This window comes from Alternaria metachromatica (assembly GCF_023757995.1).
Source record: "Alternaria metachromatica strain BMP 0045 chromosome Unknown scaffold_34, whole genome shotgun sequence".
Classification (NCBI taxonomy): domain Eukaryota; kingdom Fungi; phylum Ascomycota; class Dothideomycetes; order Pleosporales; family Pleosporaceae; genus Alternaria; species Alternaria metachromatica.
Window position 1 is genome coordinate 275,735 of NW_026055525.1, and position 13,016 is coordinate 288,750.

General features: G+C 45.7%; 1 protein-coding gene across 1 annotated transcript; it reads left to right on the forward strand.

Annotated features, from left to right (window-relative positions):
* Window positions 1-6,249: 6,249 nt before the first annotated feature.
* Window positions 6,250-7,548, forward strand: J4E83_009612 (uncharacterized protein; the record flags this gene model as incomplete). The annotated part of the gene is made up of 1 exon (XM_049336497.1): window positions 6,250-7,548. One exon carries the CDS (start codon window positions 6,250-6,252, stop codon window positions 7,546-7,548), a length of 1,299 nt encoding a protein of 432 aa, XP_049184430.1.
* Between the last annotated feature and the right edge of the window lie 5,468 nt (window positions 7,549-13,016).

The window sequence follows — 13,016 nt, forward strand, 5'->3', positions numbered from 1 at the left end:
GTTTCCGGGTCTTCCCCGTGCGCGTCTTCGGCATAGACATATATATAAGCTTCCAGTTCAGCATTGTCGATGATATCGTCGTCGCGGGCGCTCACAAGCGACAATAAGAGAAGCTACTCAGAGTCGCGGTGAGGTGGAAGTCACAAATGCGGAGCTTTCTGCCTTCGTCGTCGGCGCATGACCTTCTTCATATAGATGTTATTCGCGTTCGCATCGAAATGCCTTGTATATGTACGCGTACTCCAAATTCACGATGAAGATGATGTGCGACTTCGAAGCGCCCAAGTGGATGACAGGCATACGAAGCCTCGCTCACTGCAACCCCAGTGATGGAGTCGGATGTCAGGCTCACATTGATTTATTTTACTAGGTTCTGCAGCGGAGAGAAATGCAGACACGAGCAATCGACCGCAGACTATTTCTGTGTCATACTCTCATGAATTGCCTCGGACTCAATGCTTTCGTTCCGCTCGGTACCAGGGTGGAAACGCCCTTGAAGCCATATGGGCAGTGGACGAACCGTACAGGCAACATCACTGGTAGCCACCCTGGGCTTGGCCAGGGCCGATTGTCCTGGTGCCCAGCGTGAATGCCTGGTCGCTCGGTACTGGAGTGGAGGAGTCGTTCAGGTTCACACACTGCACTGTATTACGCAAGGGACAGAATGGCGCAGATTCGTGCTTCGTAGGCGAGGTATAGAGTGACAACATCGTGCACACAGTATTCGTTGTCCAAGATCAGCCGTTCGCTAGAGTTGTCGTCATGCTCATCAAGCTCGATGCGTATTCATCCAGCTTTATACGGTCTTCTCCTTTCAGACCCAGCTCGCCAGAACTGCGGGTTGAGAACTCGTCTATAAGTGCGTGTCAGTAGCAGGTCGCCGACTTAACATCTATTCCGACTTCGTATCTACGTATCCCGAATAGTAGGGCGTATGAATGCCACGAGTTCAGTCAGCAGCTGTGACTGCTTTATGCAAGAAGTCTGAGTCATTGTACATGTCAATCAGAATGTCCGTGAATCGACCGTGGATAAGACCGTCGCTGCCACACTGGCTGGAGGCAAGTGCGCCAGGTGCAATTGCGCGGTATCGCCTCAGACCACCTTCAGACAGCATCCGCTACGGACAAGCTCGCAACGGGACCGATGATGTTATAGTCGTCAAAGCATGGACGGGATCATCTGAAGGAGTGGATGAGCAGGACTTTCGCAGGCTCGATGCCTTCTCGGCGGGCTGCCAAACTTCCATGTCGACTGGCCGTCCCGCTTCGAAGCCGCATCGTCGCTCAGTTGCTGTCCAGCTTCAGCAAAGGCGGCGCGAGAGTAACGACCATCCTCCTATTCGTCTGGAAGAGAAATCCGAAGAAGACTTTACACCCGCCAAGCTAAGAGATCTACCTCGGCCAGCACGACGACGAGAATCGGAGAGCGCCCCATTAACCACATTTCCAGACCGTTGGCGGTGTCTTCAAACGCGTCTCTCTGACCGCGCTTGTGGATGTGGACTGATGTCGGACCGGAGGCTTGTGGACTCCACGAATAGCGCCCGCATTCCTGGTTGTTCGTACTAATTCTCTTGCGACGCGGTCCAGCTCGTCTCATCCGCCCATTGGATAATGGAAGGGATGAGAAAGAGGTCAGCTCGTCTGTCAGTTCTCATCCGATGCCGAGGTGATAGCTTCGACAGGCAGTAAGTACGGCGCATGTCCCGTTGCATAGTCTATTCAGCTTTGTGTAGGCCTTTGGCGTGCCGGCACAGCTGAAACCATGCATTCGCGCCGTTGCGCCGTTGCCGTTGCTCCCCGAGCGACGGGCTCCAAAGACGCGTGACGTCATTGCTATATCAACGAACTTTGTGCCTGCTAACGGATATGTTTCCTTCCCCATTGAGATGGGTTGATTCCTGTACGGCGAACGGGTGACCTGAGCGAGGCAGTCCGTCCTGCAGCTAAGCTCTCCACATTGCATATTGCAGAGCCTGGAGCATGTCGTCAGGTGGCGTGGTTGAGTCGCACGGATCTCTGCCTGGACCGACCCTGTCTTCGTCAATCCCAGCTCCCGAATCCACGCGATTGCCGGTCTCGTGAACCCCAAGTTCGGTGCTGAGACCAAAGTCGTTTGTGTTTGCGATGTATACAATTCAGTAGTCGGAATAGGCGGTCTTGCAGAGGCTTAACAAGCCGAAGAGGACGGGCTTGTCAACACTACGCCGTGTTTCTTCCGCCATCCTGTGATCTGGACCCCCTCGTCAATTTCCCCGCTCACTTTCAGGAGACACGCGTAAATTTGCGATGACAAGAGCATCATGAATGCAAGCGACGAAGAATATGTGAAGAATATTCGCATCCTGCAAGACGATGACTTTGCTCGCTGCAGGATCCGGGCCGTGCTCGGTTCGTTCGCTTTCCTCCTTCGCTAGAGCCAGCCTGTGCTGGCCGACCTCAAGCTTGGTGACTGGGGTAAGGCGATCACAGATGTTGATGAGGTAGTCGTCTCCCTGCTCAGTTACGTGTAAGATAGCCCGCGTACTGCAATTGACATTGTGTCCGCCGTGAAGATGATGTGGCGTCGCAGTGTGGCGTTCGAGCGAGACTGGCTTCAAGCAGCCGGGCAAGAGTTCGTGGCGGCACCTCACAATGTCTTTATCGACAATTCCATCATTTCGCGCAAGCATCCCGTCCTCTTTGTCAACACCATGAGCAAGTCGTGGACGAGGCCTGGAGGGCAGCGATCCGAGCGCGCAGGTACGAGTTCTCGGCGTGGCGTGGCGCGTCCAGCAATGCAGTTGGTGGGGCGGCAGGCGTCGAGCACAGCGCCGGAATCCCCGGTGGCAGCAGCAATCGCCATGATCCTTCCATTCCCACACAACATGTAGCCATGTCACCGACGCGTGGTATTCCTCGCTACCGACGCTCTGTGTCTGAAGCAGGACCCTCAGTCACTCGAACGGCGATACGGCGGTTCGTGATCGCCTGCAGCAACGCTCGATGCCAGGACTGGCTGCGCAAAGACTCGGCGGCCGCGCAGGAGACCTCGAGAGTGCACGGAGAGTTGTGTTACACATTGAAACGACGGGAGCCTCTTGGTTCGTCCACTGTTAGGCGTTACGACTACAAACAGTCTTTTCAGCCGGTCGAGGGGTAGGCAATGCTGATGACCAATCAGTGGACTCTCATGGCGAGGCTGTCACCAGCGGTAGGCAAATTTGAGAAACACTACTTCAATGTCTTGGGTGACAAGGGGTGTGATGTGCTGCTGATGTGATGTGAAATGGAGACGTCTTCGGTGAGTTCTACACATGAGCAGTCTTCTGTATATTCTATGCTAATTGCTTAGACATTTACCAAGCACATCCCCCAGGTGCTCATCAGCTTCATCGGCGGCGAACATGCTCTCATCATTCTCATGCCTAATCGCACATTGTCGGCTGTAAGTGGTGCGTGCTGGAGCGGATGGGTATGTTGGTGTGAGGAGAACATTCCGCGCAGAAGTCGGTGTTTTCTCATGAGTGATGCGAATACCCAGTCTGAAGCAAACCAGCTACTGGCGGCACCGCTGCGCCCACGAAGAGGTGTGGGCTGACCGCGGGAGCAAGATATGGATAAGCGTTGGAGCTGGCAGTGGCACCGCCTCCAAAGAGGACTCGTCGCATGCCGTTCAGCTTGTAAGCTCACGGGGTACAGTCTTGATGACGAAGATGCTCTCGAGCTTGCTAGCTGTCAGAGCTCTTAAGATATCGCCGCTCAACATGCTGTGGGTGACGATCACGATTGTATCCTCCGCACGCTTGGAGATGAGGATGTAAGCCGCTTTGGCAAGTGTATCACACTCGTAGGCCATGGATCCTTTGAAACTTCTCGTTGTTTATCAATCTTCCTACGGTTTCATGGAGTCGACTGTGCTTTGGGGAGCCTCTCTATCGCAATCCATGCAACAAGTGCGGAACGAGCACGACGACCAAAAGGCCATATCATAAGCGACGGACGCGGGCTCTGGTCTTCTCGCCGATGTGACTTGTCACGCGTCCGGCTGTACTGTGATAACGAGGATGCAGCAGTGTGGGGAGCGGTGCGACGACGTCCTCGGTGGTGCGACCAGCCCGCTGCCTTTGGTAGTGGTATCCCCCAACCATGATCTCTGACCATTGCAGGCCACAATTCCCCAAGGAGATGCCCCCATTCTCCCCAGGGCTTTTCCCCCGCGCTGGCTTCTGTGGCAGGGCGTCTCGTCGGTATTCCACCGACTGAATTGTGCCATTGCGCTCTCGGTACTTACCCGTGAGTCATCAGGGTGCCTATGATCAGGTTGTTGACGTCACAGACCTTCAGACCTCCACGCCAGCCGCGATGCCATCTTTCCTCGAAAAGCCCTCTCATCGAGGCGGCCATACTCTGTGGGGATCTTGCACGTACCACCTCCGTCACATTCACCTACCCAGCCGATATCTTTCGAACTCGCAAGCCGCGATTGCACAATAGAGAGACAATTTCTCTTCGCCTTAGTTTCATAAATAGAGTCTCAGGATGAGGGACGCGGTTCAGAAGTTAGATGCGACTTAAGGGCCTACTTCGATGTTGCTCAAGTCGGCTTCGTTCTCCAATGCCGCAAGCGGAAGGTTCATTCGCTCTCCGGCAATGAAAGAACAAGATCGTGGAAGTTGCCGTCATAATTGGGAGTTTGAGTATAAGGGTATAAACTTGAGATAGAGGACGGGTAAGTGGAGAGTATTGATACAGACTCTGGAAGGAAAGGACCGACAGGATATAAGTCCACCGGGCCCAGAGGAAAGGGTCCAGCTGACGTGGAAATGGCTGATCAGGAGTTCTCGAGACCTTGCTATTGCCAAATCTTCCATCGCCTATATATCCTCAATCCCGCCACCACTCCCGTCAAGCCGAATGCCGGTATCAACAATTTAGTCGAAGCCTATTATTTTTGGGTAGAATGGGAACATGTTCATTCCCTTGGATGAAAACATACCTTCCGACGATAGAGCGCGTGATCGCGCGACCGCGCTATCGGCCTCATGGCCTAAACTCGTCACCCCGAGAGCGGAACTCCAGTCGCCCCGGCTGGAACGATGTTCATTGTGTCCCCTCTCCTTCGGTGACCACTACAACTGCAACGACTGCCACGGCTGCGGACCATTTCCCTCTGCCTGCTACCCACCAACAGCACCCAACGCTCGTTACATCGCCCACTTGTCCTCCTTGCACCGCGACCCTATCCGTGTCCCTCCACCCTCTATTACTCGTACCTGGCCCCAGCGAGATCCACTGCGAAATCTGATCGCTGAGCTGCTATCACTCACCCACCATGGCGACTGCCACGGATTCATCACAGTCTACGCAGGCACATCGTGACTTCGACGGCAAACATGCCCAACCTGATACCAACGATGGCGACTTTGCACCAGAACGACCTAGTTCCCATCAAGCCAGAGCTCATATCACAGCTCTCGCTCCAGCCCTCCCCGGCACACTCACAGCCCAAAGAGTTGTCGGTCCCTACACGTAGCTCGCGCAGTAGATTGCAAAGGTTGGCTGCAGTTGTAAGATCATCCCGCGGCCGGCAAAGATGTCCTCTCGCGTACCTATAAGTCGTCTCCTTCACTGCAAGGTAATGAAAGGCGATATCAATCCATTCGTGCTGAGTCCTGTTGAAAATGCGATCAGGAAGCGCCACTTCAGAGTCCTCAAAGACTACGCTATAAACTCGATCAACACGAGGTACCTTAAGCACCGTTCCTATCGCTCCAAGCGCAGAGATCAGTAGATTTTATAGTGGAGATGAACGGTTATAAAGATCTCATCATCAAGCCATGTGCTTGGGAAGTGGCAGCAGCTTGAAGTTGGAATTTGGGTCTCTTGGAGTTCGCGAACTGGCCGCTTGCATTCCTTGCGTGGCGAGGCTACGTTATCTGTGGCCTGCGGAGGCCTAATGCACGCCAAAACAAAAGCCAAAACACTTCCAACGCCTCCGAATTGACAGAGACAAAGAGCTTGTTCAACGGTGAGGGCTTGTTCGGTGCATGGCTGGATTTATCCTGGGACTCTGCTGTGACGCTAACTCCATTCACTAATCGTCCTGCCTGCCTAGGTAGCTTAACCTTTAGTGGTTAGGTTCACCAATCCCCAGGGCTCGCCGCAACACACTCGGATCCGTCTAGAGAGCGTCAAGTTACCACGCGGTCGATCGCGAATGACGTGAGCGCTGTGAGCCTCCTTCGGGTCTAGCCGGATTGTCAACATGCGAAAGCGCGCGCGCGCCGAAAGCAGCATTGCTTCGTCGGACTGTTACGACGACGTCCGCCTAGCAAAGCGCCGCACTCCTCTGATACCGCCTCGCCGTCTCCCGCTGTCGCCTGTCAACACTGACTTCGATGCACCAGGGCTTATTCTGCCGCTCACGAGCGACAATCTTGGCCAACACACGCTCAGCACAGCCAGCACAGCCACACAAGACTCGTCGTCTGACTGTTCTTCATATTCGCCGCGCCTCCAATGGGACTCGCACGTCAAGCTCCAGGCTTTCGGTATCAATGTCGATACAGGACGCGACCTGCCGGAAGATCTCAAGAGTCATGTAAACAACGTACTGAAGAGCAAGAGAGTCGGCCCTCGCTCACCCAACGCCCGCCGCACCAAACAGCATCGTCTCGCCGTCACGTACGACAATAAGACAACGGCGATACGTATCCTCGAGCCGCTGTTGCTCTTCGCTGGCAAAGATAACCCGAACGTCAGGAATGGAGTGGCTAGGGTTTCCAGCAAGCTCGACTTCAACCTGTCCCAAGACTTCCTGCCCCCTCCGCCTCCCAACACCAACATGGATCCATTGACGACGCCTCAGGCCGATACCTGCATCGGATATCTGTCTACTATGGAGGCCATCAGTCTCTCCATGAGGGCCGCCTTTGCATCCGACGAAGAAGCTGCACTCGTCGACTTCACGCTCAACCCTGAACTCCTCTTCCCTTTCCTCAGTTCACAATGGACATCCGCTACTGGCGAAGCGCCGGTAATTGCCCATTTACGGAGCGCACGCGATGGCACTGCGATCGTCCGCTACCTCGAGCAGTTCTACAACATCGCCTACGATCGACCTGCGACAACGCTCGAGTGCGCGCACATCTCCTTCACCTGCGATTGCCAGATGCTCAACATTTGGCTGCACTGGCGCGAGCTGGACCATACCGGCGTCGCAACATACTACATGCAGAGCATCTACGACTGCACCTTGCGTAATGAGGCGGCCCTTCTTGAAGCGCGAGAGCTGCTATGGAATCATGTCGACTATGCGCTGGACGGCCGCCTGCGCTCGTTGAAAGAAGCACTTCCTTCTTTCCGCACTCATTTTGCTGAGCGGAACTCCAAGAATTCTAGGGATCCCACCTCCTCCAAAGCTTCTGCTCGATTCAACTTCAGTATCACCAATAACTCCGCCTTCGACTCCGTGTCACCCACGCCCTCATTGCGGCCCGACAAGCCCGGTTCGACCAAGCGGCCTATCAAGCGGTCACGCATGGACGGAAATGCTGAAGGTTGATACGAGAAGTTTGCGTCCCACAGCAAGCACAAAGTACCAATGCTGAAGGCCCGTACACGCGTACTCTGGAGAATGCATTCGTCAGTCAGCGAAAGGATGGGGCACAACTGTATTGTTGCGCATTGACGATTAGCATTTGGTATGTTTTTCGCATCACAAGCGCATTACATATTGCAAAGAAAGTACGACAACATTACCGCGCAACTCGGCAACATGCAATCGAGTCTCGGGGGACGCGTCGACTGCATCGCGACCATGACGCCACAAAATGTGCTACCCGACTTACTCAAGGCATTTGTGCTCACACTACTAGTTGCCGCGGTTCCAGCATCATAACACCTCCACACTTTGTGCCGGAACAGAGGCGTGCAGGTGCTTTTGGGGCGACTGGACAGCTTTGTGCTCGGAGTAATAACCCCTTCACTGCTGGCAAGATAATTAGAGTTTCATCACACTCTGGCCTCGTGCGCCTGTGAACGAAATGAACGGAGAGATGACTCTTATCGCTTGAGGAACCTGAATAATGCAATCTTTACTGCTTGACAATGTTCGCGATTGCCCAAACGGCTGGTTTCGGGACGCTGTTCTCACGATTCGCACCGAGAAGGAAAGTGCCACTACCAAGATCAGCCGAACGCGAGTCGGACCACCAGCATCCACCCTCGAAGCTCACCAGGGCTAGAGTAAAAGCGTGATGGGATATAGCGATTCGCCTGCGTCCAGAACCCTCCGCCTCATGTGAGTGAGACGTTGTTACGGCGGCGCGAAAGTAAGCCGCAAAGACGTTCAGCCCGATCGCCGCCGCTGTCGCGAAAGTGTCGCCTGGTCACATGCTCTTCCCCACGTGCGGGGCGCGCAGGTGTCGGCAGCCCTGCCTTGGAGGCCACCGCTGCGCATTCATTCCCTTCTACAGCAATCGGCCTCTTCACTGCTCGTTTTATCGCGCTTCCGCACGCGACGTCGTTAGCAACCATGTCATGCGCTCATGATGTTCGAGCGCATTGGCCTCAGGGACCGCCAGGTTCATCGTTGCTGCCTTCTCACGCATCAAAGTCCCCGCAGCGTCAGGGCCCAAGCCTCTCCCCAATGGCCTTCTCACGATGAACCCTGATCAAGCCTCGACATTGAATGGCATGTCCACTGCGGCCTCCGATACGTCGACTTGTTAGCGCGCGCTTCAAGTCCAAGCTGTCATCGCGACCAGCCCCAGTGTGCCTCCCGACTCTTCGTCGCACGCGCCCGCTCTTAGGCAGATACACGACAGAGCCTTATGATCCACATGAGCCCCAGCGAACGGGAATCCTACGAAGACGCCACGACTTCCGCGGCAGAACGCGACGACGATGGACTTCAAGATCGAGGGTGTAGTCCCCAAGTACTACCGCTGCCGCAACGTCGCCCGCCGAACTGTCCTGCCGGAAGAGACAACCGCGAATGGCCATAAAGCCTTCTCCACAACTTCCGCTCCGCCATGCTCGTCAGCAACGTTTTCGACCCCACATCTTCGGCCTGCGCTTCGGAAGCCATAGCCAATACCCATTGTTAAGGCAACCACGATTGTCGGTCTAGTCTTCAGCAACAGACCAGACAAACCATCTTACGTCGACGCGACCGCCGGAACGACCAGCGCGAACAACGCGACTGCTACGAGCAATGCGACAACCACAACCAGGATGACGCTTAGGGCCAAGGAGGCGCAATGGGCACAGCAGACAACGCTTGCAGCGACGGGCAGCGACGGGTCGGCGACCGGGAACGCGATACCAACGAGAACCACGAGGCTCAATACATGCAGGAGGCCTGGGAGCGGCGGTGTCGGTTGTGCACCTGGCTGAACCAGCTCGACCTTGGGAACTGCAGATACCTAGCTCCTAAGCATCTACCTGCTTATGTCTCTACAGACTGCCTAAGAGAACGTCTTAAAGCTACTAGGCCTAAGCAATTTTTAGTAAGAGTAATAAGCACTAATAAGATATAGAGAGTAGCTCTAAAGTAGTAGCTCTAAAGCTTTTAAACTCTACTATTTAAGAGCCTAGATAAAATCTAAGTAAGCTATTTTGTATAGAATAACTACATAAATTTAATACTTTACTTAGCTTATTAATAGCTACTTATATTATAAAGTTATAAAGTAGAGAAGTTTAAAGCTAAATTTTAAAGTTCTTTATATAATTACTATACTTACTACTAGTATAGCTTATATATAGCTAGAATTTAGTGCTTATAGCTAAATTTTAATATTTATAGCTAAATTTTAGACTTAAAGTAAGACTAAAATTAAATATCTATAGTTAGAATTAGTTACTAAATTAAGTACTTAAAATAAGTATCTTTATAGCTAGAATTTAGCGCTTTTATAGCTAGAATTTAGTATTTCTATAGCTAAAAAAGAGCGCTTTTATAGCTAATTTTAATATTTATAGCTAAATTTTAATATCTATAGCTAATATTTTAGACTTAAAGTAAAGCTAAAATTAAGTATTTATAGTTAGAATTAGTTACTAAATTAAGTACTTAAAATAAGTATTTCTATAGCTAGAATTTAGCGCTTTTATAGCTAAAAAAAAGTACTTTTATAGCTAATTTTATTACTTATAGCTAAATTTTAATATTTATAGCTAAATTTTAGACTTAAAGTAAAGCTAAAATTAGATATCTATAGTTAGAATTAGTTACTAAATTAAGCACTTAAAATAGGCACTTTTATAGCTTATTCTTATATCTAAATTTAGTATCTATAGCTAAAATTTAATATTTATAGCTAAATTTTAGTATCTATAACTAGATTTTAGACTTAAAGTAAAGCTAAAATTAAATATCTATAGTTAGAATTAGTTACTAAATTAAGTACTTAAAATAAGCGCTTCTATAGCTTATTTTTATATCTAACTTTATTAGATTTATAACTTTTACTATTAAATTCTATAAAATTTAGTCTATATACTTTTATATTCTAGTACTAGTCTTATAGCTTAAGCTAACTCTAAAAGCTTATTTAATACTATAAGCTAACTTTAGAAGCTTATTTAATACTATAAGCTAGCTCTAGAAGTATATTCTCTACTATAATTATATCTAGAAAGTGCGCTCTATAGCGTAAGCTAACTCTAGAAGAATACTTAATAGTATAAGCTAACTCTAGAAGAATACTTAACACTATAAGCTATATATAGAACTACGCTAGTAGTGTAAGCTAACTCTAGAAGTATACTTAATACTATAAGCTAACTCTAGAGGTATACTAATAGCGTAAGCTAACTCTAGAAGTATACTTATTAATATAAGTATTATAACTTTTAGACTTATTTTCTACTACTTTATAGATAGAAACTATACTATTAGATTACTTCTATATTTCTAGAATAAAATTTAATATTCTATACTTATAAATTTCTAGATATTACTAAGTAAAGTTCTAATATTATATATATACAAATCTCTAAGTATTACTAGATTAATCTAATCTTTTATATCTATAAGAACCTACCTATTTATATATATAAATTAATAGAATTTTAATAGTAAAGTATATCTAAAATTACTTAGTCTTTTATATTACTACTATTTATACTAGTAAATTAAACTAACTTATATTATCTATTAAGTTCTAGACTACTTTAAAGTTTTATTATATATTTTAACTAAAGATAAGTAGATCTATAAAAGTTTAATTAATAAGGTTAGACTTTTTAATAGACTCTAGTAGAAGTTATATTAGTAGAGACTCTACTTTTATATAACTTATAAAGATTAGTTCTATAACCTTTACTATCTCTATAGTATTACTATTATAGATTATAACTATATTTATCTAGTTCTATAGACGCGTAATTAGTCTCTATTTAATAAATAAATTTAGTACTTTACCTCTTAGTAGTAAGATAAAGATTTCTACTCTAAATCTTTCTTAGAGTATAAACTATTACTTTTTATATTCTAACTATCTATTCTATATATAAAGTATAATACTACTAATCTTAGTAAATAGCTACTTTTACACTACTATTACTATACTCTACTTTTATATACTTTTTAGATTAATTCTACTATATAAAAGATATTCTAGACGTTTGTATTTAGCGTAGAGTATTAATATATTCTAGTAATACTATATATTACTAAGTATATCTATAGTTTCTCTCTTTTATATAGTTATAACTAATCTCTAGATTTCTTTAACTTTACTTATAGTTAGTATATTAGTTAATATTCTATCTACATTAGTCTAGAATAATACTAGCTAGTTATTTTATATATTAGAAACTATATCTATATTATTACTTAGTCTAGTAGTTATATCTTCTACTCTAGTAGTTATATCTTCTATAATATTATATTTACTTAATTCTATAGTTATAAATAAATAAGAACCTTCTTAATATAACTACCTCTATATATCTAAAACTACTTTCTATTTTTATAAATAGTTAACTATAGTAACTACTTTTATATAGTTAATTATTTTAGCTATTTTACTAATATCTATATACTTAAATATCTTAGCTATATTCTAGTACTTAAGCTTATAATTAGAATACGTAATCTTATTTATTTTTATAGTAACTATATTCTAGAAATTTACTACTATTTCTACTAATATATAATCTAGTTAATTCTTTAGATACTTATTTACTTATTTTATAGTTATTTTCTTATATATATACTTAGAGAAATACTTATAGTTCTTATTAGTTAGATTAGTAAAAGTATATTCTATATCTACTTAAGAATTATTATAAATCTACTAAATATAGTTTAAGAGTTATTTCTTACTAACTTATTAATAGATCTAGTAGATTATATTATCTAGAGAGTATATAAAAAAGGCCTAGATAGACTCTACTATATCTAGTAGAACGTAGAATACTACTATATAGAGTTCTAATATTATAAAAGTATTCTAGACTAGTAAACTAATATTATTATCTTTACTAATAGAAACTAGAATAAGATTAAGCTTTTATAGCTATATAGCTATATTAATTAGTATATATATATATAATAAAGATAGTATATACTATTAAGTATAAAATACTATCTAGTATTTATAGTATAGATAACGCTAAAAACGCTAAGAATACTAGAGCTTAGATTTTAGAATACTTAGCCTCTAATAACCTAAGCGCTACTTAATATATAAAATTAATTTAGCTAGTATTTCTAACTATATATAAACTAAAGTAATAGAGCTACTAGTAGTAGTATAATTTTCTATAACTTAGATAAAGAGGCGCCTACTCTATATATTCTTAAGATATAATAGAATAGCTTTATTATACTACTTTATAGCTAGTTTTCTTCTTTATATAGATTAAAAGACTTTATTCTTTTCTAACTATATTAGAATATATAATACCTAGTAGAAACTAAGCGTAGAATAGCCTATACGTAATAAATTTAGTTTAGAAACTAAGTACGTTAATTTAAGAACTAAGTGCATTAATCTTAGAACTAAGTATACTAGTTTA